Source organism: Calidris pugnax, unplaced genomic scaffold (assembly GCF_001431845.1).
Source record: "Calidris pugnax isolate Ruff unplaced genomic scaffold, ASM143184v1 scaffold18, whole genome shotgun sequence".
NCBI classification, from domain to species: domain Eukaryota; kingdom Metazoa; phylum Chordata; class Aves; order Charadriiformes; family Scolopacidae; genus Calidris; species Calidris pugnax.
The window spans coordinates 930,630-958,382 of NW_015090812.1; the positions used below are offsets into that span (position 1 = coordinate 930,630).

The 27,753-nt window shown below is 41.6% G+C and overlaps 1 protein-coding gene across 1 annotated transcript in view; it reads right to left on the reverse strand.

Annotated features, from left to right (window-relative positions):
* Positions 1-27,753, reverse strand: part of INADL (InaD-like (Drosophila)) — a 179,326-nt gene that overhangs the window by 80,222 nt on the left and 71,351 nt on the right. Inside the window, exons 27-28 of the mRNA XM_014939237.1 lie at positions 8,403-8,599; positions 196-287 (exon numbers count right to left, since the gene is read on the reverse strand). Of these exons, the coding sequence (XP_014794723.1) occupies positions 196-287; positions 8,403-8,599 (289 nt within the window). The remainder of the gene's footprint in view (positions 1-195; positions 288-8,402; positions 8,600-27,753) is intronic.

Genomic DNA, 27,753 nt, shown 5'->3' on the forward strand with positions numbered 1-27,753 from the left:
ATTCTTTTTTTTTTTTTTTTTAACATTATTAAAGAGAACTCTTCAACCTTCCTGAGAAAAGTAGTGAAGGAAAAGATTTATTTCACTTCAAAGAGAACTGAGCAAGTTTAGCATTTTCAAAACAGCTTAAATAAGTAAATGTGTAGTGTAACAGGCTAAAGCGCAAACAAATGGTTTGAGGAGAACTGTTCTTACCGTATGAAAACTAGCTTGACCTTTGATGGGGCAGTCTTAATGATTGCAGAAGCATTCTGATGACTTCTTCCATACAGTATCTGGTTGTTTATCTGTTCAAAGAAAATGAAGATTTTCATGTAAGGGGAGAAGTTTGCATTGTTTTAAAATATACCACCGAGACATCCAAATTCACCGTGGAATAAAGAGATAAGACTTAAAGAAAATGTGATCTGCAACATATAAATCACATAACTTTTGAGGTTCTTACAGACAGAAAAAACACCACTGTACTTCTAGATAAACCTACTGCTATTGTAGAGACAGAAATACTGGAGCTGAGGCACTAAGAGCCTCTTCCAGACCCAGCTGTGCTGCAGAAAGACATCTGAGGAGGATGGGATGCAGTCTGCAACTCAGCAGCAACAACTGAATCCCCTTTCTTATCATTCCTTTGAAAGGATGAGTTCTAATTTGATTTTAATAACATCCTCCTCCTCATACTGATTCCATGATGGACCACAGAATTGCAGCCTTAGAGTGGATTTTAAAATACTACATTTTCAACATCTTAGACTCCAATTTACCAAAGAAAAAAAATCTGTATTAATAGAAAACCATTCTAAGTTTTATTCTAATCTGATGTAAAATAGGAACCAATGCAGAGATAATTAGGCTTCATTAGTAAGCCACAAATGAAGTAATTCTTTTACTCTTTTTCACAGATCCACAGAATGGATTTTAAGTTTTGTTCCCAAATTCTTGGAAAACAACTTGATCTGAGAAGAATCACATGGATATGACAAGAGCACAGATTTTGAGACAGACACTCCTATACCTTACCTACAGGCAACTGACAGTTTAGGAAAACTTGCTCTTACAATTGTGCTGACTCCTCAGTTCTGCTGACAATTTAATTCTTCTGACAATTTAAGGACCTGCCCCATCACTTTTGCCATGATGGATCAAACACCTAAGCACAGCAGGAGACACCAAGTACTACTTTGGACACTTTTGCTGCGTACAAGAAAATGCAGTTTTCAGAGGGAAATAATTGGTTTTAATACAGGATGTGCTTCAGGACTTTCCTTTCTGTAGGAACTAGAAGTCTTTTCCCATCTTGAGGAAAATAACATGCTCACTGTCTTATTTTCCCACTCTTAGCAAGTGGAACCTCAACAAGGACAGCAGCAGCTCTGAGATGAATATAGTAGTTACTCATGAGCCAACCTAAAGCATATTCATTATCATACCACAAAAAATAACCTGAAGTGTAAAAATGGAATATTTAAAGTGTTTCATTCATTTCACAGCTGGGGCTTGTGTTTAACACCTTGCTCCCCCTCAGCCTGCCTGAGATGCCCTGAGTTTCTTGGGCTTCAGCTTCCCTTTGTTGATGCCTCCTCCCTCTGAGGTATCCTGAGAGGATGCTCGACTTTCAGCTCAGGCATTGCACTAACTACAATCATAAAGACCATATGCAGAACATAAGGTAGATATGAATACCGCATTAAATTTAAAGTAAAAGCTGAGCTGAGTATGATGGGGGGAAAAAAAAAAGACTATGTCAAGGAGATTAACAAAACCCCTGAGCAGTCTCTTAGCTGCACCCTGACGATTTTCAGATTTAAAACTACGCTGAAGTGAACACCCAGTGCGGAGGTGAAGGAAAGCATCCTCCCCTGACCATGGGGAGCAGGACTCCCAGAGCTGCCTTCCTTCAGCTTCGACAATCCAGACTGGAATAAACATTGAGATAACTGCATTCTGAGGAAGAAGAATTCTTTACCTACACCTGAATGCCTGTGAAAATGAACATGAACGTGGAAACTAATTCAAAAGCTACATTTAACATCTTTTCTTTTGTCCAAGAAAGAGGGAAAACTTTAAAGATGAAGAGAAAGAAACTGAAATGAATAGTAATTGAAGTCATGTTGGTAGTTCAGGTTCACGGTTCAGCTCATCCTGTGCCTTGCCTTCTAAGCAAGCACCAGAGGCTTCCAAGCGTGCAGAATAATCTGCTATTTAACTCTGTCAAAATTCTCACTCTAAGCATCTTGATTAGATTAATGCACCTCTCTGGAGCTGGAGCATTCATACACCCTTCCAAAGCAAGCAGCCAGCTTTGTTTCAATACTGCAATTTTTCCCTTCCACTACTCATTTACAACAAAATATTTACATTCACATTTGATATAGCGATGCTGTTTAAAACAATAATGATAATGGAGCCCAGGAACAATTCACTGAAGATTACAGAAGGACTTTTTGTTACTGAAAATGTTTGTACTGGATTTCAGTTTTGTGTTCTTAGAAGATTTTTTTTCATTCAAACAAGATTAACTGGCCAAGCCTTACAGCCTTGTGTCATACAGGGTAATTGGTCCTATTGGCAACTTCACAATATTCCCATCTTACTTTCCCAACTTCTCTGAGTTCATCAGTTAAATAAGGACAATGCAAAGACTAGAATAAAACCCCTTAACACTTGATCATTTATTAATGGTGCAAACCATTTAGCTACCCAGTTGCTCACTGGACAAAGAGAGACCCAAGGAAGGTCTACAAGAGTCAGAAACGATCAGCGCGAAGGAAACAGCATCACAATAACATTCCTAAGGGTTTCAGATGGTGCTGCCTGCAACTGCCACGGTTGCAAAAACAGGCTGAGAAGCAACATCCCAGACCACACTTTGTTAATTAAAGGCAAATTTAAAAATCCGACGGCAAAAATAAACACTCAGTTGCGCTCTGGCTTCAAGCTGGACGTGAAACTTTCAGCAAGTTTGTTGACTTAATTTCTCCAAGCTCAAAAATAAATCAGTCACTGGGCACACCGTATGCCTTACAAATTGTTTAAATTTATTTAAATTACCATCATTTTTTCTAAACAGCAGACTTCTTAGATTAAAATTTATAGTCTTTACTCTGGGCAAAATTAATCCTATTCACTAGATGTATCAAATAGTCCAAAATTTAATTAGCTGCGTGCTGGGTCTGTAAGTTATAATTCTTTAATTACACCAAAATGAAAGGATAATCAAACTAATATATCTCCATGAGGTTTTTGGCCTGTCCCACACAGTTATTACTGTCAGTGTAATTTTTTTATTTTTAAAAAAAGGTCACTTTCTTTTGCAAAGTAAATTAATGTTCATATACCACAGTCATAAGGAAAGCACAAAAGCCTACTTAAATAAAACAAAAAAGATAACATCCTAGGATTTCATAAGCAACACCACTTTAAATCTTTCAAATGAAATAAAGTAACACGTCAGACTAACCAAGTAGTACTCTGGGAGTCAAAATCTATAAATCTGTGCTTTACTTTTTTCATTAGCAATTAGAAAAGAAAAACAAAGCCTTGACTAAGCAAAAGAAATAAACTGATCTCAATCAAACTCAACTCTTCTTTAAATGTCTCTTTACATAACTTCTTGGAAAAACCAGAGAGAAGAGAGCAAGATTAAAACGCGCTACAGGTAAGAGGTCAGGTCAGCACACTCAAATTCAATCTTTAATACAACCCTACACTGCTTTATGGCAGATTTTATCACATATCCCAAATGTCCTGTTGCCTTCACCTACAAAGGTTTTGTTTTACAGCTTCATACACGAAAGTAGCAAAAAGTACAAACTCACTGAAATCCGAACTCTTAAATTAGGAGAAAAAAATTTAAAGGGTTTTTTGCTTCTCAACTTTAATTTGCAGAAGAGAAACATTAGATATGGATATTAAAAAAAAGAGCACTGTTTTTACTATGTGGCAGTAATGGAAATCCATAAAATTAGTATCATCTGATTTTTATGAAAATCAAGTTAAATGATACCCCAAAGCCCATAAAAGAACTGGCAGAGCTTTCTATAATAATTATTTCTTTTTAGCAATGCATTAGGTTCCTTCTAACCACAGGAATTGTGGCATTTCAGGATACAACCAGACTCTCTGAAACAGTGGGAAAAGTTTGAAAAACTTTTTGACCGGTCAAATTATATAGACTGAAACCTGGTCTAGTGGGAGGTGTCCCTGCCCATGGCAGGGAAGTTGGAACTCGATGGTCTTTAAGGTCCCTTCCAAATTGAACCATTCTGTGATGCCATGCTTTTATGATATGTAGAGATTTATACACTTATCTCTCTATGTTAAAGTTACTGTCCCTCCACTTGCCTAATCCAAAGTAACTGTCTTGAAATAGGAAAAAAAAACCAAAAAACAATCCCACAACAACTAAATTGAGAATAAAACACCAGTCCCCACATTCTAAAGCAGAAGCAGCATTGTGAATTTGGCTGAGTAGTTCATTTACTTGGGCAAAATACTGAGGTATCTATGGTATTATTGTGGCATAATATATTTGTCTAAGACTCTTGATGTAAAATCACAATAGAAATACACGTAACACAAAAGCCCTCTGGCTTTGAGGTGTGACAGAAATGGCATAGAAAAAGAAAAAGGAAGAAAAATTGCTTGTCATGCAGCAGTCCAGAAGGGACAACAAGTAAACCTGTTGGTTCTGGACTACAAAGACTAGCTGTCACTCTCTCTGTGGCATCCTAGAGCAACACCTCCAAACAAACAGCTTCCTTCCACCTCCTGCCCCATTTTCAGCCAGACAAGCAGGGACAGGAAGATGGCAGAAAATCCCAGCATCAGTAATTTAGCATAACAGGGCTCTGTGCAGCTCGGTTTATTAATAGAATGCAGTCGACTCTCTTATGGAGAGATGATAATAATAATAATAATGACAGGGTGGATTATTCAGTGTGAATAAAACCTCCCAGAAGGCCAGAGCCACGCAGAGCTCAGGAGCAGCGGGGTTTAACAGCCCAGGTACAGCTCCACGTGAGCGCGCCGAGGACCATGCTGGGCACAATCAGCCACGGGACTAAGCCCAAACTAATAAGATACCAAGCAGCGCAGACACCTGCACTAAAGCAGCACGAGCACCAGGCAGGAGCACCACAGATGGTTTCTTTGCTGGGAAAAAAGAATGAAAAAGAAGAACTTGTGTCATGTAAAAAATATACGCTTTCGCACAGGAACCAAGTTCTGACCCAAGTAATTTTCTTCCATGTATGAAAGTAGGATGAAAGGATCTTTTCCCTCAAAAAGTTGTTTTCTCCAGCAACATACCCATCCAAAATACATCACAGGAGATATATTTAAAAAAATAATGATTACATACAATTTTTTTTATGTGACCTGCATTTCACTCAATGTATAGGCTGGATCGACTTTCAAAGCAAGCCAGGACCATCCCCCAAAAAAGCTTTGCAGAAGCTAGAAGCGGGATGATATTTCATTAATTTACCGACAAAAGATTTCATGAACAAGGAGTTGAGGCAGTCTGGCAGCATCCCACATCCTTCAATTGAATCCAATCAAACTCCAGTTCAAAAGAAAAATGAGGAGGTAATGTCTACTATCTTTATCTATACATTTCTCTCCACCCCATTAACCTTATCTTCATCAACAGCCACGGTGAATAACCTGCCCACACTGCAGTAGCATCCACAGTTTTAATGGAGCAACAACTAACCAATGGGATTCCTGGGGCACCTCAGGACAGTGCAGAAATGCCAGAGGCTCCCTAAGATGTGAACCCCTTCTCTTGCTGATACGCTCCAATATTCAAAATTGATGTGTAATCAAAGATGGAGATGCAAATATACTTAAAACATGCAGTTAGATGAGGGTTGAGTGTGGTCTACTTGCTGATGAACAGATGAGAATACTGGGGAAAGTGACCACAAATGCTTACAAATGAAGGGGCTGCAAAGTCCAACAGTTTTTTTTTTTTACAGAATAACTAAATATGGGCAATGGCCATCAGCTCAGACCAGAGGCAGAGCAATTTAATAGTCACATGCAGTGAAGCACCACCCAAAGGAAAAGAAGTTGTTTCATCAGTAAAGATCATCCATCCGGGTGTCTGAATGAGGAAAGGACACCATGGGAGAGATAAAATGCTTTTTTGACCAATAACCACACAATCTTTAATTGTATGTCTGTTTGCTTTTCTCCAGTTAAAATCTGGACTCTGTAGTTTCCTCACTTTTGAACACTTGAGTTTGCCATTAATGCTTTTTTAATGTACCTTATCATAAAAGATACTGCAAGTAAAGTCAGTTGACACCCTTGACCTCTCCATCACTGGCATGGAAGTAGCATGAAATCATACTGGAGATATTCAAAAGCCATCTGGATGCAGTCCTGGGCAACTGGCTCGAGGTAGCCCTGCTTGAGCAAGGGAGGGGGCACCAGATGACCTCTGGAGGTCCGTTCCAGGCCCAAGCATTCTGTGATATTCCTACCTTGGTGACCCATATACACTTCTTGGGTATGAGGACTCCTAATGGTTACTGAAATAACCTAGTTATTGAATCTAATGGTTATTGAAAAAAACCTGCCCATGTAAATGCCCATTAGTTCCATTTCACTGCTATTTGCATAACACCAAAATGCTTTCAAAAGACAAAAAACCAGAGCTGTGAATAATTGAGCACTGGTGTGAACACCAGACGTCTGTACACAAGTAATGCACAATCCATTCCTTTGTAACACAGGATGTTTTGACACTGGTTACGTACTCACTGGGGACCAAAATGAGATCACCACATCCTTTCATACAAGTAACCACACTTCTGCCCACCCCTTTAATTTGATTGCAAAGGTAAACAAGAGAGGTAGTTACTAAAGTCGCTTTGAACTTCAGTTTATTTGAAGTTTGGCATTTTTGAGATGGTGAACATCACTTTCCTTCCATTGAAGAAAAAAAAATAAATCATTTTATCTTCAACTCGACAGGGAGAGGAATTACAGCAACACCACCACTTTGGAAAACGCTACTTATAACATGGTTCATGCATGCAAATCCCAACCTTGAGATGCATGTGATTAACCACAGATGATGCATCTTTAAAGTACCAATACTTTCAGGCAATACTTAACATTAGCTCAAACAAACACTGCAAGGAATAACTTGTGATATAGGAAAACTTCTGTCCATCCTTCTTTGTGGGAAAGCTCCAAATTCTTATGATAAAACTATCATAGACCAGGTAGTTCCTCTACCAGGAACTACCTGGTCTATGATAGTTTTATCATAAGAATTTGGAGCCAGGCACAGAAAAGAATATAAATTTGAAGGAGAAAGTAATTTTCCTACACTTCTCCAGTATAATATAGACCTCTATGCCATTTATCATACTTAAAACCATCCAGAGTTTATTACTTTCTTTTTATTATTACAGCAAAACAAGTCTTTCTCGTACTATGTGTATTGAAAACCCATAATTACAGAACTGTTAGACAATGACAAATGCTTAGACAATTCTCAGTACTCCCAAGGTATCCCCAGGCAGTCAAATTTGCTCTTTCTCAAGTCAAGAAACGAGAAAATAGGTGATTCTCTGATGGCACAGAGTTACTGAAAGATCAAAAAACCACCACCCATGGAGAGCAGTAGGTCAGCATATACCTGCTCTTCAGTGAAAACTTGTCTCGAAAGGAAAGATCCCCAGGGAGGGCTGATTTTTTTAAACTGCTGAAGCAATCATGACATGGGGAACCGCTGCAGATTCTGCAGCAAAGTGTCATTTTGCAACAGCCAAAAATCAGAGAAATGTAGAAAGAGCTGCGTTTTCAATCTGAAGGTGAAACAAGGAGATAGGAGAAAAAGTGAAGACAAAATACTCCACTTGCTAATGAGCTCTCTTGCCTTAAGGGTGAACCCGTGCCAGACACGACTAAAGAAAATAAGTATTTTAAGTTACAACAGATAAACAGATTACAGCACGAAATTTATTTTCAGGATGGGGAATATCCCTGTCATCTGTAAAAACACATATGGCAACTTTGAGGGGGTTTTGTTTTTTTTAATGTAAGGTGTGAATTTCCCTGTGAAACCACATATGTACTACAAGGATAGATTTACTGTCCCCTTCCTGCCTTTCAACAGTCCCTCCCTAAGCAGAGCTCGTGAACATGCTGAGAGCACAGACTTCACCGACAAGACATTAGTTTTCACAGGCCAATGATTTTTGTTTCACTGAAAACACATTTACCTGCCAAAGGCCAAGTTCTCAGTTGGCATAAATCAGTGCAGCTCCTTGCCTCAGCCACCTAATTCCATTCGCAGGCTTTATTTAAGGTTCAAAGGATAGCTTCACATATGCCTCTCCCTCTCTCCACATGAACCCTACTTCATAGTTAAAGGAAACACTTACCTCGAGAAGCTCATCTCCAATATGCATCCTTCCATCCCGGCCTGCAGGTCCATCTGGATTGATACCAACTACAAAGATGCTCATCCGAGAGCGGTCCTTGTTGCCAGCAAGACTCAGCCCGAGCCCATTTTTGTCTTTCTCCAGCTCGATAATGTGCAACTCTCCTGGCAGATCCGCATACCTTTGCCTGATTTTTTCTAGAGAGATCAAACATAAAATGAGTTATAACATCAAATAATGCACATGTTCAAGAACACACACAAATATGCTAGAAATTGAGGGCTTCTCAGCATTTAGTCTTGGTTAACAGAGGTCACAGAATCACAGAATCTTCTAGGTTGGAAGGGACCTTAAAGATCATCTTGTCCAACCATCAACCTAACTGACAAAAATAGACACCCACACAACAAACAAGGAACATCATCACTAAACTAAAGGTCTTTCCAGCACAGGCTCTAAAATACCAGTTTCTGTGCCTGTATCACCCGCACAGCAAAACGCAGCATCAGCTGCAAATAATATTCAGATTAAAACCTATTTTAATTATTTGTACAACGGGCTGGTTCTAAACCAAAAGATTTTTGAAAGGCGGGTAAACAAGGGAATTCCAGAGGCACCCCAATCTTACCTTACAAACCCTATCAATTTCAGGAAACTCTCATAAAGTTAGAGCTGGTTAATTAACCACGGTGGGAAACCGAAATGCTTACGGCGCAAACACACTGCAAACTCCCATCTCAGGGTAGAATCTCTCCCTTTTCCTTCTTTCTGGTGACTCAGGAATATGCTCACCATGCTCTGCTTAACATTATGTGCTACCGTGCAGCTGATTACTCAAAGCAGATGTCAGTGACAATGTCTATGATTGATTACATTTTTAAATGCAGCCTCACTTGGGTTTAAGGCAGTTATTTGTCTTTCATCTACGTTTCAACCATTTCTGTGACAGAGGGCAATATACTCGCAAAGTTATTTGGAGCACACTGCGTGGCTGTGGATGCTGACAGTTTAATCTGAATGTCTTTTCATCGCTGGCATACAAATATCTAGAACTATCAGTTGCGAGGGTCAATCACAGCCCCGGTGATTTTTTTTTTTCCTGTCTGATTGTCCTTTTGCAGATTTTAAAGCCAGCTTCATAATACCACCTGCATCCAACACTTCAGCGGGGCCACACATTAAAAAAAGCAAATCAAAGTATTTTGTTGTGGCTGGATGTCACCCCTCTGTGTACAGAGTCCAAGGTGAAAGAAACTGCTGCATTATGCATTAAGGAGAGAAATAAGAGATATTACGTGTTCAACTATATCCCTGAGTCAGCAGCAGTCGCTAGATCAATATTAGCTATTACCATTCTACTGGGGAAGCACATTTTAATAGTATGATTTAACCACTGTAGTGAATGTTCCCATGACAACAAGGAAGAGGGGAAAGAGCTGGGGAAGGTGAGAGGGAAGCAAGTAAAACTGAATAAAAACTGCTGAGAAGAGAGAGGATGAAGTAGAGGTGTTCCTTCCACCATCCCTGCACAGGCTGCCAGGGTGATTTAGCCAAACCTGGGTCCAGCTCAGTGTCTCTCCTCTCCCAGGGTCCTCCGTCAGCTTCAGCAGCCCCTTCTGCTTCAGCAGAGACCAGCAGAGAGCAGTCTCCCATCTCCAACCCCAGATGCACCCAAGAGCATCATCTAAACTCAAAGCAACGCAGACAAGAACCAGCTCCCCCATCACTGTATGTACAGACTGGCATTTTCCTGCCTCACTTAAAATCCTCAGTAGCCTGCAGCCTGAGCCTAAAATCCCAGTGGGGTATATTAAGGGTGAAATGTTATCCCTGGAAATCTGTAAAGCCCTCCAGAGGTCTGCACAAAATCAGAATATCATAAAAAATTAGAAACCTCACTTGTTACTATCAATTATATGCCAAAAACTCATATAACTGCATTAAACGATAATCCATGTAGCCGAGCAGTTCTTTAATATACTTCTTAACTAATGGGGTCAAAATGTAATTAGAGGTGTGATTTGCTACTTGAATTTAGAAGGTGATTTTTTTTTCCTGCTTAGTGTGCAGGATACCTCCTGCCAAAAAAAAGGGAGCGAAGAGAGGTCTCAAAAAAGGTGCTTCTGAAAGTACAGCAGATCGAAGCACATATTGCAGCCACACGTGGTTTATTCACACTGCTGAGGTTTAACCTTCTTTTCCCATTAAGCCACGTCCAGACACAAAGAGGACTATGACATTTTCTGCCCACCACAATTAGACAAACAACTCATTATGGAGCAAGCAAGTAGCTGCAGCAGTAAGAATATTAAGAACAGGTCAGCAGCAGAAAAGGGATTTCTTAGTGACTGCACTTTGGTGGGCAAAGCAAAGCATCAGTGCTCTGGACGGATGCTGTTGACTGCTCATTGCTCTGCCACAGTTCCTTCCACTGCTTTTTTTACATGGAAAACACATCTCACATTTACCAGGAGCAAAGCACGTGTCTACAAGCATGTTTTTAGCAATGAGTACTCGGAAGCACAGAAAAAAGATGAAGGGGTGAGACGAATACACACGCTTAATGTCATATAGATGAAGCTGCACATCTCCAGAGACTGCTTCAAAACTCATCTCTTCCTTGTCAGTAAAACTCCCTGAAATTCCCTAACAGGAGTCTAATGGAGGAGCTCCTCTGCAACACCATGCACATGGACACATGGCTCCAGCCTCTATCTGCAGGCAAGTGCCTTCTGAGACCATCAGTATCATAAGTCTCTAAATTCTGCAGTGTTTCCTCCTGCTGGAGAAGCCCAAAATGAGCTTTCTCACATGGGAAAAACGTTAGCTGTTCAGAAGTGCGTATATATCCCCGTTCCCTGCTGCGCTGAAACTAAAAGTAAGTATTAGTCCTCCAAAAATTAATTGCCTGGGATGAGACAGAGCCCCACTAAAGTTTCTGATCTGCCTGGTCTGGACTGGAATCCTGCTGAGCTGCTGCCCAGTTCAGCATTCCAGCTGCACCAGTAATCCCCCACTGTGGGAACAATTCTTTGGGTAAAGAAAAATTTATCTGGGCAAAAAAACGCAGACCAACTCCAGCGGTCACCAAGTTGTTTTACTTGTTAAGAGGTTTTGGGGTTTTTTTTTTTTAAGGGCTTTCCCCACCATATGTCTGTCCTTGAAAAAATCCATACTTACACCAAAAGGAAACCAGCTGCAAGACAGACCCGCTGCTGGCCAAGGCTGAGTCCAGCAGTGACAGAGCCTCTGTGACAGTGTATTTAAGAGGGGAAAAAACCCCTGTGCAATTACAGCCAGAGAGAGGAGTGAGAATATGTGAGAGCAACAGCTCTGCAGACACCAAGGTCGGGAAGGAGGAGAGGGAGGAGGTGCTCTGGGCACCAGAGAAGAGACTCCCCTGCAGCCCGCGATGAAGACCATGGTGAAGAAGGCTGTCCCCCTGCAGCCCATGGAGGTCCACAGTGGGGCATATATCCACCTGCAGCCTATGGAGGACCCCACACCAGAGCAGGTGGATGCTCAAAGAAGGCTATGACCCTCTGGGAAGCCCACACTGGAGCAGGCTCCTGGCAGGACTCGTGACCCCACGGGGGACCCACACTGGAGCAGCTGGTGAAGAGCTGCAGCCCATGGGAAGGACTCACATAGGAACAGTCCATGGAGGAGGGTCTCCATGGGAGGGACCCCAGGCTGGAGCAGGGCAGGGGTGTGAGGAGTCCTCCCCCTGGGGAGGAAGGGGAGGCAGAGACAGGGTGTGATAAACTGACCGCAACTCCCTTTTCCTATCTCCTTGCACCAACCGAGGGGAGGAGGGAGAGAAAACTGGGAGTAAAGTTAAAACTGGGAAGAAGGGAGGGGTGGAGGGAAGGTGTTTTAAAATTTGGTTTTAGTTCTCATTACCCTACTCTGATTCGATTAGTAATAAATTACATTTGCTCAGCGTCGAGTCTGTTCTGCCTGTGATGGTAATTGGCGAGCCATCTCTGCCTGTCCTTATCTCAGCCCACAAGCCTTTCCTTAGATTTTTCTCTCCCCTGCCCAGCTGAGGAGGGGATGTGACAGAGTGGCTTTGGTGGGCACTGGGCATCCAGCCAGGGTCAACCCACCAGAAGAAGGAACAAGGCTGATGCTGTGTGCCCAGCACTGCCTCCAGCCCATCAGGAGGTCCCTGTTACCGGAGAAGACGCAAGCGTGTGCGTGCACATTCATGCACGTAGGGACAAAGCAGAGACACCCCTGCTTTTTAAAAATCAATGCCATCTCCTCCCTGAACAGCAGAAGGTTCTGGCTCTCCCAAGCCCCACCTCCCGCAATTAAACACTTCCAAGGGCTGTCCTCACCAGCCAGCCTCCCAGTGTAAATGGTACCGCGCCATTCCCAGCGGTGTCGTTGCCTCACTCATCCAATCTGCATACAAATATCCTTTGGGCATCCAGCTGACTTCCTATAACGTCGTAATCCTATTCTCAGTTTGCCTCTTAATAAGAATCTCGTAAGATTATTTTAAACAAGTATTTACTGCTTAAACAAACGTGCATCTAAGGCATCTTCTTTTTAATGCCTTTTTCAGCTGGTTTTTTTTTTCTCCCCTCCAGCTGGTATCACTTTTCAGTCCTCTGCCTAGCATCGGGGAGCCAGTTAGCATCTGCTTTTGCAAAGAATTCCATTATCTGCCTTCATTACCAGCTACTTTACACAAGGCAATTGTAATTCTGCTGTTGCTGCATTACACATGGGACACGGCGTTTCTTGTTTTGGCACCGCGTGGAGTTGTTTCCACGTTGGGTGACAAGACGCCTCTCACAACTCCTGCAAACACAGCTCACGAAGGAGATTTAACTGCCTAAGGTTGCACCCAGTCCCTTTTAAAAACACTCTGCAGACATAGTGAGAGTTAAAAGCACAAGTCTACGCTTTAGTGATCACCCCCTGCAATAATATTTCCCAGTTATATTAGCAGACAATTACATTTCAAAGGGAAACTCTGGAAATGGAAGACAACTGCTTTCAAACAATATACTATTATGCTGCTGCATATGTTTCCCTGCTTCAGCCGCTATCCCTATTATATTAAACAGAGAGATAAAAGAAATAAATGGGGACAATATGGTCAGGATATTGGAGTTTGCATGATCTAGTATTGCAACAAACACACAATTTATCTGCACGGAAAAAAAAAACAGACACCGCTTCTCAGGAAGGAAAAAGGCTCTTTAAATTACAAAGATATATAAAGCACTTGCAAAGGGCTGAGGAGCCCGTTTCCCAAACCTGCTGAAATCTCCAGTTAAAGGAGCTGAAAGAGAAGAGGTGTTTCTTTTGGAAACGGTGCCTCTGCATGATGCAAATTAGAGTCCATCTAGAAAGGCAAAAAGAGGAGAAAGCAGCAGCTCTGGATGACTCAGCTCAGTGATTGGTTTTAGTACCAAACGCTCAATATTAATACTGTCGAGGCAAAATACAGAGAAAAGAAAGGGGGGGAAACCACCACAAAAAGAGACGGCAGATGATATTTGTACATAAAAGGTGATAGTGAGGGTTTTCCATCCCCCTTGCGTTACCGAAGAGAAAAGAAAGGGGGGGGAAACCACCACAAAAAGAGACAGCAGATGATATTTGTACAGAGAAGGTGACAGTGAGGGTTTTCCATCCCCCTTGCGTTACCTCAGGTAACTATTAGTGACATATGCCGGCTTTTGGAGACTTTACACGGTCTCATTTATCAGCCCATGTCCCTTTGAATGGTTTAAGCTGCCGTTTGTGTCACCGGGCACATGATGTGGGCACAGCCTCAGCCTTGCCCGGGCTGACTCTGCTCAGCCAGCAGAGCTGCAGCATCACAGACCCACGATAGATATCAGAATGCAGCCAGCATCCGCCACGCAGAGCCAACCTTGCATATCAAACAACTAATTCCCTTCTTGATTTCACTATAAACATTAAAAAAAATAATAATAATGTAGGGAGTCCCTTGAAAGCTAACCCTAGAGCTGTGAGGGCAGCATGTCTAATTTACTGATTACAATTTACAAGAACCTAAATAAGCATATTGAAGGGACCATAATTGAACAAATGGGGTTTAGAATTCTCCCACCACTAATAATATAATAAGCTTATTGTTTTAATCTTCCCACTAGCCCTCTATTCAGCTCCAAGGAGGCAGACAGTTCTTCAAACCTTATCTCAAAAGCGATGCACTTGTCTGTTTTCATAAGCTTTAAACTGAAAAACAGAGAGAAGAGAATTTCTGCGATGCTTTCTTAAATTCAAAAATCATTCCAATTCTTCTCTTGGTGATCAGCACGCGTGCGAAAAATAGGGCAGTTGTATTCCAAACCAGTAAATCAAAATGGAAGAGCCAGGGATGGTGTTAAAACCAGTCCCCCCTCCCTCGGGTGGTGAGAGGAGAGGACAGAGGCTGCTGGGGCTCAGGGCTTTGGGAATGCTGTTATCTGCAGAGCTGTGGGCAGGGAGCACCCTGAGGTGGGATGGGAGCATCCCTGAGGTGGGATGGGGCAGCTGTGGATCCCCCATCTGATCCAGAAATCCAGCATCCCCTACCATCTCCCTCTGACAGCCCCACCATCCCTTTGGCAACACTTTGCTTCACAGACACCATTTGGAAGTCATTTACTAGAACTGAAGCAATGATTTTCAGAGAAAAATAAATCCCAGCATTTCTATTATTCCCTGGCACACTCCAGTTAATGCTCCCACCCCAAGCCCAAGTCTGTCATGTACAAGGAAGAAAAAAAAAATCTCTCCCCTTCCTCCCCCAAATACTGTCAGCCAAAATATTGTAACATGATTTTTAAGTAGGTGAGGGCGAGAGCACACACAAGGTGCCACACGGACAAAGCCTTCTCTGGCTGAACAGCTAAAGTGTGAGCTTTTGTACTCCCACAAATACAACTCACCCAAGCTCAAGTGAAAAACAACCATGCATTGAACTCTCCTGAGACAATATTCTTACCCTAACTTGTAGACTGCCACTGTTTCTTCCCTTTTTCTGTAAAGGATCTGGGCTATTATTTGGGGTCTCTGAGTTTCTTCAGCTCAGGCTCCCATTCTGTTTTGCTCCTCTCAGGCTTCTCACCTTGCACAAGAAAACTTTCCTTTTCCTCCAATGCTTTCCTTAAATCCCACTTGTCCCTCACATCCCCCTTTCTACAGCGGAAGGTAAAACATTTCTGCTAGTGATTTTTAACTAATCCAGGCAGAAGGGTATAATGAGAGTCTCCACAATCCACTTCAAGTACCATTTCATTTTGTTCTTGTGAGCAGGTGACATTTAGAAATGGTTATCATTAATATTTTTTCTTCCTACAGTCAAGGAATCATCACACCCCAAGACAACAGCACAGAGAAAAGCCACATTTAGCCCTGGCTGAAAAAACCCGGGTGACTCCAGCCTGTAACATCGAGGACCATCTCCAACACTTGCACTGTCTCATATCAACATTTTGTACAAACTGACTTCTTGCCCATTTTTTTTTTCCTTATTTCAGACCCACAGCTTCATTCTAAAGCTGCAGTTTCATTCCACAACATTTTACTTCTCTGAGAAAGCGATATTGTATGTTTTTCTTTTTTAATTAGATGACAACGACATGATGAGTCTATTCAAACCGATGGTTATCTGAGGTCTTTAACACTTTTAAAAGGAGATCTAGTGAAAGTGTGGTAAGCAGAGCATCCTAATGCCAGTAATTGCTGATTATAAGGGAATCTGCCCTCCCCTGCACACAAGGCTGCCCCTCATTTGCCTTTCAAATGACACATTAACCCTCATGCAAGCGCCAGGGTTTCCTCAGAAGTGACCTCCTCTGGGTGCTGTGACCTGGCAATCAAGTCACTCTGTGGAGGAGTGATGCTGAGCTCGGGATGTCTCCGCACCCACCGACGATTCTGCAGCCTCAAAGGCTTCGGAAGAAAGGATGGGCAAAAGCTGCCCATGTGTCACTTGCCCCGGGACTGATAAACTGGCTGTTTCCTCTAGATAGGAGACACACAAAACAGGCTGGTGGTTGGAGCATCACACTGCCACTAGTTGATTAAATACACACAAATAGCAACAAAGATGTTTTTCTTTTGATAAAATCTTTTATTCATTCAAAAAATGAACCAGGGTTCATTTCTGGGCCCACAATAGGCCCAACTGAATGAATTTGGAACTGCTTACAGCTTTAAAATATGGGGTAGCCTCAAAGGACAGCTGCTGTAGACCCCATTTTTAAGCCGTTGAAAAGATAACTGAGAAAAATCCTATTAAAAAAACACTCCATGGTATAATATTGCAGTATATTATGTTGTACCATGGAGTTTAAGTCATCTAAGGCCAAAATATTGCAGTCTTCAGAGCTCGCCAGCCTGGAGATAAGGCTCAGTTATCACTCAGGCCAGGCTCACGGATGCTGCACCTCCTTGCTCCTGCTCTGCTGAGCCTTGCCTAGCACGGTTCTCCGGGAAGCTACAATATGTCAAAACAGTGTAAGAACATTAGAAAATACTTATTTCCATCTGCCAAGGCTCAGGGAAATTTGAAATCACTCTAAAGGAACATTGGTTCACTTCTGGCCTGCTGCACAGCAGTGATCACCCGGCACCGACGTGCCCACCAAGTTTTGGAAAAAAAAGAAAATAAAATCTCACAATCGGGATAGAAATGTCTTTTCTAAGCTGCTCTTGCTGGTAGGAGCAGGTTTTCTGGTTTGCTCCTGCTCAAATTGCTCTGCTACGATCTGTAATCCATTCCCTACATTTGTATTTGAAAGCTGCTCGTTCGTTTGATGGAAGAGCAAATATGTCTGAGACTGAACAAAGAATATTGGGGAACTCTAATCCATTGCTTTTTCTGCTTGGTCTCAACATGAGCAAATGAATATTGTGAACATTTAAATTCTTCCTCCCTTGACATTAATACAGTGGAATTTGATCTGACAGTGTTTCATCTTTAAATAATGATGTTCCCACAAAGCACAGTCATTATCTTGGAATCTTTCTGCACCCAGTCTAATTAAAGAGAATAGCCTCAGACTATTGTCAAAAACTGAAAGTTTGTTACCTAACAAAGGCTTTTATAGGCCCAACCATCACTTCCCCAGTGACAAGGAACTATAAGAAGCAGCAGAGAGAACACCTCTAAGAAGCCAAGGTGATGCGACGTTTCTCACACAGTGATTTGTTATTAATTTAAGCACCTGCAATGAGAGCCTGACCCTTCTCCATCTAGAGGGGGATGGACGAGAAAATGGTGAGACTTTTGGATTTAATAACAAAAGCTTTTTGTCAAGCAAACACAACCTGTACCGATGAGCCCAAAGATCTGGAGAAAACTCTTAATGGGAGGTCTCCAGGGGAATTGCCACCATATGTGAAAAGCAGACAAAAAACTGTAAAGCTTCAAGAAAAAATCCCAAACCAGTTGCACTAACAAGCCATAAAATTAATAAAAAAAAGACTAAGGGTTGTGAAAGAGCAGGTGAAGAGAAGGAAACAATACTGTGCAGCTGGAACAAGAGATGGTGACGAGGAGATGGCAGGAAGAGTGTCCCAACCCAACGTGATCGCTTGCTTTGCCACAGCAACCCAACCTTACAAGGCAGAAGAGCCACATAAAATTAAAAAAAGTCCTTGTGACTCGACTAGGACTAAATTAAATTTTTGGATTAAAAAAAAAACACCCGCCACAGTAGTTTAAGTTTGTTTGTACAGCAATTTTAAAATATGCTGTGGCAGCGATTAGAAAAGATTAAAGTTGGATGAGTCATCTGGGACTGTAAAGCCCAGAAAAATACCCAAAGAGCCATGCTGGAAAATACAGTGCAAGTCTTGACAGTGAGAAGATTGAGGGAAAACTGATCATGATCAGCTACTTCAGTTATGATATAATTCAATGGTGATCTTAATGATAAATTTTAATCTTGTTTGATATTTTTAGTTTTTAGTTATTTTGCTAAAGATTGATTGTAACTAGTTACTAGTTACAATCTACTAGTCTACTAAAACACATTTATCTGTGACAAAAGATTATATTTATATTGTATATTCCTTCTTTAGGCCAACCGTGGGGATAAAATGCTATATAATAAATACATTATATTTAAGGAAATATAAAATTTACTATACATCTGTTGAAATACTCAACATTTATCTCATATGTCAGACATTGCGAACAACATTTCTTCTATCCCATGTATTTTTCCTAACCATGTATACTGTTTGCATTTGGACAAAAATTAGAATGCAATTAAAATATAAGCAACAGCTTTGTAATAAAAAATATTTCATACAAATATGCCAATTGTGATTAATAGACGAAAAATGTTTTCATTGAACTGTTTTCATTTAAAACTGGAATATTAAACAAAAGCGTTGTTATTCTCACAAGCAGATAAGGGAGGTTCTACGGTGATCAAAACCATTTTTAAATGGCCTAATTTCCACTTTGTCCAAGATTTCCTTTTGTCTGTCTCGGGGCCTTCACGAACACCTAGTTAACGCTAAATGCTGCGCAGTGACCTCAGAGGAGGTTCTGCCATCACACCACTGCCACAAACACTTCCATAATTTTCCAACTGACAACTCTCAACTTCACACTCCCAGTTTTTATTCACAGGCCAGAAAAGAAAAATATCCTTTTTCAGCTCCTAACAAGTTGTTCGAGTTTGATAAGCTATTTCCATTCCCACTGAATTAGTTGAACAAGCTGTAGAGAGAATAGGTCTTTGTTTCAAGCTGCTGAAGAAAAAGTCAAAAGCTGGATTTTTACTACAGTCCGTTCTGGGTCCAGATTTCTCTCAAGTCTCTGGGCTCACACATACATTTCCTGAATAGTTTTTTCATTTAAATTATGCCAATGGGTTAGAGTATGCTCAGATGTCTATGTAGATTGCTATTTAAAACTTAAAGTGCATGTTAAAAGCAGAAAATGTTTGATTTAAATTAAGTGCAAATCCAATATAAATAAATAAAAAAAAAAACAAAACAGCTTAGTATTAAAAAAGAAGCTTATCCAGCTTTTAGAAGACATAATGTGATAGCAGCTACTCATCTTGTAGGCAGAACAAGCAGGCCTGACCATCCCCACCGACACTGTTTAGTATTGCTCATCTCCTCATTTTTCAAAATTTAGGCAGCTCTGCAGAATCAGTATTTGTCAGGTTCCCACCTGGTTTGTCTTTCATGAGACTGATGACAAACACAAAGTATCTGATGACTTTTAGGATCCTCTGTGCTTTTGCACAGGACACCCAGACCACGCTCTGTATTCTCCAGAGCATGGACCTCCAGAGAGGTCCCTCAGCTACTTCAAGACAATCCCCTGCACTGCGTTTGGTGTCCTACAGATCCATCCCATCGTTGCACACTTTTGGGTATGAACCTAAGAAACTAAATATCAGATAAGAAGAACATGGCCGGTCCCCCCTATACCTCCCCACATCACACACTGCTCCTGCAGAACCAAGCCATTTCAAACAATTAATACCGGGTTGGTTCTAGGTCCTGTTTTTTTGAGCTATCAAATTGCGTTTGAGTCATTTTCAAGTTTTTTACAACATCAAGCTATGCTTAGAGGCTTTGTTTGTTTTAAGTGTAAACCTGAGTTTCCCAATGTCATGACTCACCTTTAATTGCCGAGATAAAATGAAAAATGAAAATGAAAAATGACTGCAGCACCTGGCAATGCTGGAGACTGCCAACTTCTGTTCCTTAGAACAACACAAATACATACCTCTAATTTCATTTTAAAACCTCTTCTATTGATAAAAAGCCAATAATAATTATTCTAATATATATATTTCTGTATCTTCAGCTATGCTGTATATATTTTATTTATGATATCTAATGTAATAATCATTGTATTACATGTAAAACAAGCTATTGATATAGCCACCACTGGGCAGCTGTTGGCTTCAAGTCCAAAAGAGACTTGTGATTCAGAAGACAATGACCTACCCCACATCTCTGAAGGAGGTTTCCGATACACAACTTGGCTCTCCCATGATGAAGAGGGTACTAGTGGCAACCTTTGGTTAACATTTAACCACAGGATCCCTTTCCCAAAGCAATCTCAGAGCTACAAGACTCAGCCAAAAGCAAGCACGGGTGCGTTGCTCCACTTCCATCTTTAAGATGGCCCCACGTTCCCCTCTCATTTCAGGAGAAGAAAACTGCATCTCCCCTTCTTGTGCCTTGGTTTCTCATCAGCCTGGTCCAGCTGGCACAGTGTGTTGAACAGAGCAGTGTTTGCACAGCCCACGCCTTCTCATCACTTGCTTCACACTCAGCCTGTGCACTTTGTTGCCGAGGTGGCACCTTAGCTCAAGCTGTACCCTGAAGTGAAGACCTTTTCCAGCCCTAGAGAGGAGAGGATGAAAGAAAGGGACACACAGCACAGCAGTCTAATTTTAGAGCCCCTGAGAAGTCCCATGCGAAGCGGAGCTGGAGGAGAGCATCATCCCTCCCTCCTCTGTTCAAGCCAGCTCTGGTGCTCCTCAGACTCCTCTGTGACCCCGTGTAGGTCATCAACCCACCAGAAAATCATTCCTCTAATGGTGGAGCAGTTTTCTCCTGAGGTGAACAGGCTGAGGAAGGGAAGAGCAACAAACACCCCAAGAACCATAAACAACTGGGGAAGGTGGGAGCAGAGACAGGCAAACGGTGCTCCCCCGTTTGAGTTAAATGGTCTCGTGTTGTGGAGCTTAAGCCTGAGAAACAGCAGATTAGCTTGAGTTAAACGGTCTCATGTTGTGGAGCTTAAGCCTGAGAAACAGCAGAACATTAGAGGAGGATGCCAAAGTAAACACTTCTCATATAGTTGAACAACTGAAATGCAAACGTCCAGGCTGAAAACATACCCTTTGATTAATGCCATTATTCCAAAAGAGGAAGGCACCAACCAAATAAAGAAGCAACTTGACTGTCTATTCTTAAAATGAGAAAGCAAGGGTTTATTACTTGCAATAATTTTAAATTGTGCTATGTGATGTAAACTGAAAATAAGTATGTACGCTGCACTAATAACACAGATTTTTCTGCCACTGAATGTGGCAACTCTTGCATTTACACAGCCAACTGCATTTTCCTTTTTCACCACGTGAGGCGAGGGGATCTGGACAGAAAAACAGATAACAATTCCTCCCCACACAAAAATCCCCATTTAGTATCACCGTGAAATCACAAAACAGTTGTATACTCTCCCTAAATAAGCCATACATCTTATTTAATCAGCTGTCTTGAGAGTCTATTCGAGACGTTAATCAGGTTTATGCTGCACTTATGACATCATAAAACTTGACAGATTTGATTAAATAAGACAATATTTTGTATCAGAAAATCTATTCTGATTGGTTTTAATCTCTCCAAAGGGCAGAATCTGGCAGACCTGTTTTCCCTTCCACAAAGAGTAAAAATCAAAGGATTAGGGTCAGACACCTTTGCTTACACCACAATTCAAACAAGGGGCAATAAGCAAGGCAGTCATCTCTCTGCAGGAGAAAAAAAAATCACAAACAAGTGAACAGATTTTTTTTAGTATCAGAATATGTTATGAGGTAACAAACAGCTTCTCCTTAATGTATTTAATGAAATAAAGATATTAATGCATTAAGCTTTGGGCATTTTTTAAATGAACACAATTATAATCAGGAAATTGGTGATGTATGTGAACAGAGCCTTGCAATATGTCAAGCACTCTGTCTTTTCCTTCTGGCAAATGAAATCCATCTCCAAGGATTTATCCAAGAGGAAGAGCTAAACGGATAAACTTCTCTATATTAAATAGACTTAACTTTTTCCACTCTGACTGGAGGAAGAAATCAACTAAAAGAAAGTTAAAAACCAAATGCTTGAGGGAAAAATAAGAGTGGGGTATGGTAGTTTCTACTGTAATTCTTTTGGGTTGATATTCAACGGATTTTTTTTTCCTCCTGGGGAATTTAGCCTTCAAATGGATGATTCAGATGCAGCCAAGACTTGCTCCTCAGGAATAAACAGTCTTTTGGGTAAGCTGGAACTCCACTTTATTTTATTTTATTTTAATTTAAATGGCCATCTAACCCCTAGACTCTGTGGCATGGCGCTCCAGAAGGCACAAGATGCTTTGTGTATCTTACAACAGATGGCCAACCAAGACATCCAACAGATGGTAACCAAGCCAGAAGAGACGCCAGGCCTTCCGAACTGCAGTCCGGGGGTTACGCTCCAGTGTTTATTAATTATATTTTCGTCTCTTAATATAAATTAAGCTTAATTCCAATACAGTAAATCATTTTATTCTGTTTTCCTATAGGAACAAAGCTTACGCAATCATACCCCGGGCAATCCAAGCTCCTGCCCCAAAACCTTTGAACCCGCTGTCCAATTTGAAGCAAGTCTGATGGTGGACTAAGGGTCTCAAAGGTACTATAAAGGGTTCATGAAAATAGGCAGCCGTGCAGAGGAGAGAAACCTGATAAATACCCTGGACCAGTGGAAAGGCTTCGGTGTGAGATCACACTTTATTAAAGCGTCAAAGAATTCACATGAGAGAAAGCCCTTAGAAATGCCCCAGCCACAGGAAAAGCTTAAATCAGAGCTCACACCTTCCTTGACACCTGAGTCAGTCGAACGGGAGACACAAATCTGTAGGACTCCAACTTCATTAGCTGCAGCACTCACAGAAGTACTCGTTAAACTCTTTACAACTCTGCGCTCAAGGCCTGGCTGGAGGCGGCGTGGGGAGCACCCAACTACTACCAATGTCCTCCCCAAAAGGGTCTCTTCTGCGTGCGAGCAGAGGACAGAAATCAGCCACAAAGGAGAAGGGGAAGGTCTGCCAACGCACAGCCACCAGGGGGGACAGGGAAGAGCAGATGTACCAACTGGCTGTGGTACAGCCCCGTCCAGGGAGGCCGAGAGGGCTGGCCTGTTGGTTTGCTCCTGTGCCAAGAGCCATCCGCCCGCGCCGCCGGCAGCTGCCGCGGGTCCTGCTCCCTCTGTCCTCCCCAACGCCTGTCACCCTGCTCATTTACAAGGCCACAAGATGCCTCCTGCAAAGAACACAAAAGAATGACCACGTCGTTCTGTCCCTGAATGCTCCGCTCAACTCCCTGTGCCTCATAAAATCCCCTTCCAACCTCTCTCTTGGCCTTCACTCCAAAGCTGCCCCTGCTCATCCTTCCACACAGCTCTGCTCGCTCCCCCAACCATCACATCCCAGTCTCAGCTGGTTTTTGTCCCCTTCCACTCTTCTCCCAACCCTTCAGTGACACCTCACTTCACACCATGCCGTTCACCTAATGGCTTTCTTCCCCTGAAAACCAGTATTTGAAAAAAACCCGCATCTTCTATACTTCGAACAACTCAATCCTGAAATAAAGTCTTGCTGTAAAATTACTGCATTGTCTATTTAAATACGTTAATGATACACAGCAAAGCAACAAGGTATTAATCCCAGAATCATATGGGGTTGGAAGGCACCTCCAGAAATCATCTAATCCAACCCCCCTGCCAAAGCAGGTCCACCCAGAGCAGGTTAATCCTCAAATGACCTGTCATATCCCTAAGAGAGTAACAGACTACAAAATGGCGGAAAGTACAGCCAAACCTTATGGGGTCTAAAACATATTTTTTTGGCCAAACATTTGGAAGAAATATAGTTTCTGGTTCAGAATATGGTTTGCATGAAGTGCATTACAATTCAGTGCAGAAAAATGTCCAGATTTAAGGGTCTGAGCCTGGAACAGGGAGCCGGAGGGTCCAGCACCAAGGGGATCTCATCCCTCCTCCTTCCCTGGGCATCCAGTCCATCTTCTGCATTACAGAATGTCAGACCATTTCAGGACCATTACACACCGTAACAGTAACAGGATACACTTTGCTCTTGTTTTAAGATATTGCTTGCTCTTTACTCCCAGAGCGCCTGGAGGGATGGAGACTTCGAAGCAGACTATCTTTAAGCACCGTTTGGATGGTGTAATCCCTCTCTGCTCCCACAAGCACAGCATCAAGAGCCATAATTTAGCCCCAAACACATGTGCACACACAAATGCCTTGTACCTACATACTCTCTGGCATTTCCCTCCAAATTGCTCCCCATGTAAGTATGTGGTTCAACTCCAAGTAACAGCACGTTACAGATCTAAGAACCTATGTTCAATATATAGTCAGATTCCCAGGATCATCAGACCATGGAAATGACAACTTCCCTCCTCAATTCATAGAGGACCTGGTTCAATATACTACATCAGTTTAACATTCACAGGTCAAAAAATGCTACTTAAGCTTACAGTTCTGAAATTGCAGATAAAACATGTAAGTATTTGTGTATACACCATCGCTAATACACTTGGTTTTCAGACAAGGGATACAAAAATCTTTGAAACTACCTAAAGCATTTCAAAAAAACCCCAAACAACTGCTAAAAGCATTTGGCATCTACAGAATAATTGCAAAACAGTCAGTTTGCAGTCAGCAAAGACGAAGTCAAGGTTCACCCCTCCTGGCTTTGGACAACGTACAGAATCCACCTGTAGCTCTGTCCCCTGGCAGCAGAACACTCATCACCTGAACAGGAATTCCCAAATTTAGGATGCTTGGCTACTGCTGTTGGGATGGCAGCAGCTCCCAGCTCTGTGCTGGCCTGTTTGCACACAGAGACATGGAGGGTCCTCCTCCACACTGAAGCCTTCTCCTTTCCCCAGACCGAGACCCCAACATCCCCTTACCTGTCCTATTCTCCTGTGGCACGTTCTAACTCACAAACCCCATTACTCCACTTTGCTCCCACTTCTCCCTGACTTTCTCAAAACGACACCAGAACATGACATCAACATCAACTCTAACCCTGGATCTTGAGTTACAGCTGTGGATCCTGTCAGTGGCTCGTTCCTGCAGCCCCAGCAGTGGGCAAGGCAAGGAGAGAGCCGGGAGAACACAGCTCCAAGATGCCTCCAGTACCCATGGTGGTACCAGTGGTACCCGAGATGCCATCTGCCTGTTGGGAATGCTTTCCCCTTCACCGAGGTAAGCCTCTGGGGAGCACACAGAAGGCCCACACAGAACGGGCCTGATGGCTACGCACTCTGCCCAGGCACACAGCTCTCTCCAGAAGGATGCCAGCACAGTCCAGGGTCCTCACTTTTGGAGGGCTCTGCTCCTCAGACCACATGCACACACACACATGCACTTTTCACATTCACAGCAGCAGAAATTTGCCATTTCCTTGATGATCAAAAGCTCAATGCTTTGACAATTCCTCTACTAACTTTTTGGGGAAGCAGAGACAGAGAAACACAAGCTATGACCTCTAAGCACTGATGAAGCAAAGAGACATGCCCATCACTACACTAATAATAAAAGGCTCATTATTAATTCTAGGGTAGCAGAAAGAACTACCTGTCCTTTAGCCAGTTGCCACAACTTCTCATTTCAATATGGTAAAAGTATTTTCAATTTGCTGATAAAATAGAGATGTTCACCCAATGCAGACATCAGTCTTTTATACACACACACACACACATATATATGTATATAGATCTCCTTCTTGATGCCATTAGCTTGTAAGTACTTTTTGATACCCATGTGGTCACTACAAGGCATAAAGCAAATTTTTAATAGTCTGTCAGAGTGTGTTATAGCTACTGTGCCTACAGATAAATATTGTGGATTGCTCTTTAAATGCCAGCTATCCTGATAAAGAGCAATTACGTACCTGCTCAGAGCAGAAGGTAAACTGATGGGTAGCCCTCAAGCCACTGCATTGAATAAGGGAGAATCAAAGCTTAAGATTGAGAAGTAAAAAGATAACTCCAACTTTCTCAAACAGTTAAAGAAGTTATTCTGGACAGCTGTCTCAATTACTGTAATACTGTGGGAAACTAGGTAACATCTGTAAAGAATAAAATTATTGTCATTTCACATTTTTACATTCCCTTCTGTTAGAGACTTACTTCCACTACATATCTGGAGCAGGTACTGCTTAAACCAAGCAGACTATTTTGGAACAGAGCTGTTATGCAAATAATCTGTTCTGTATTCTAACTAAAAGCAATGCTGTGCTGGTCTGGACAAGACATGATGCACAGCAGAGTTTCTTTTTAATTTAATTTTTTTTTGTGCAGCGGAGCAACATCATTTACGATGGTAATGATGAAACATATCACCCTATCTAAGAAGAATATAAACACATTACCACCTTTTATAGGCTAGTGTTTGTCTTTTGTTTATTTATCTAAATACTTACATCCTCTTTGCACATTTTTAGGTGCAAGACATTGCAGTGATATTAAGCGTTCTTCAATGACAGCAATATAAAGATCTACTTGTATTATCCTCTCTGAGCAAGTTTGCACAGTGAGACCTGAGTATGCAGATTTATACCACAGACATTGTCTTCTATCTGTAAATTACATGAAATTACTTATCTGTAACACCCGAGTAAGATCAAAGATCCCAAACAATATAAACACCATGCCATAGACAATGTAATAACCTTAAAACATCAGAGCAGTCCATTTCATGCCCTGCATTGTAACGCTATTCTCTGGATACCTGGCTGGTGTTGGAAGAAAAGCTCATACCTAAGAACAAATGCAATCTGAGGCAATATTTAAAGATTAGATTATCCTTCATTGCAAATAGCTCATTTGTTTACTATCACATTCCTTTATTCTTTTTTTGCCTCCTTATACCATGAAAATGCTGAATATTCAGTTTAGATTCCCCAGCAGCTTCTTATTTTCATCTAAAAACATTTACCTAACACATTCTTAACAAGCAAAGTGAAGAAAATCCAGCCATCTGTCTCTAAATTACAATAACAGTTATGGAAGAGTAGATTATTCTATATAGCAAGAAATTTAATGCTAGGAATTCTTATACTTTAAGCACTGTGTGCTCACGTCAGTTTTGTAGATAAGAATGTTGAACACGAAGGTACAACAGAAACAATGATTTATAAGGAAACACACAACAAAATATTTTCAAGATATTAAATGCATTCAGTATTCCAATCATGCTATATGTCCATGCTTCAAACTGAGGAAAAAAAGAAAAGATCTGCGCTATTATTTTCTTACCTCCAGCACTTCCCTAGTCCTAAATCATCACTAAAAATACTTAAAATGACTCGCTGGAAACAAACACGATATAGAGAGAGATCTGAATCCTTACCTGGGAAACCCCCTTGTACCATTGCTGTACCAGCATGTACTTCAGGATATCTGCATTCCTGACAAACAGTCACTGCTGTGAGCAGCTCAAATCCTCATCATACACAGACTCAGAGCTTGTCTTGCTTCTGACGACCTTGGGCCTATTTTTTTCTGAGATTTTTCTCTCCTTAAGGGCAAACCGTCTGTCTGTT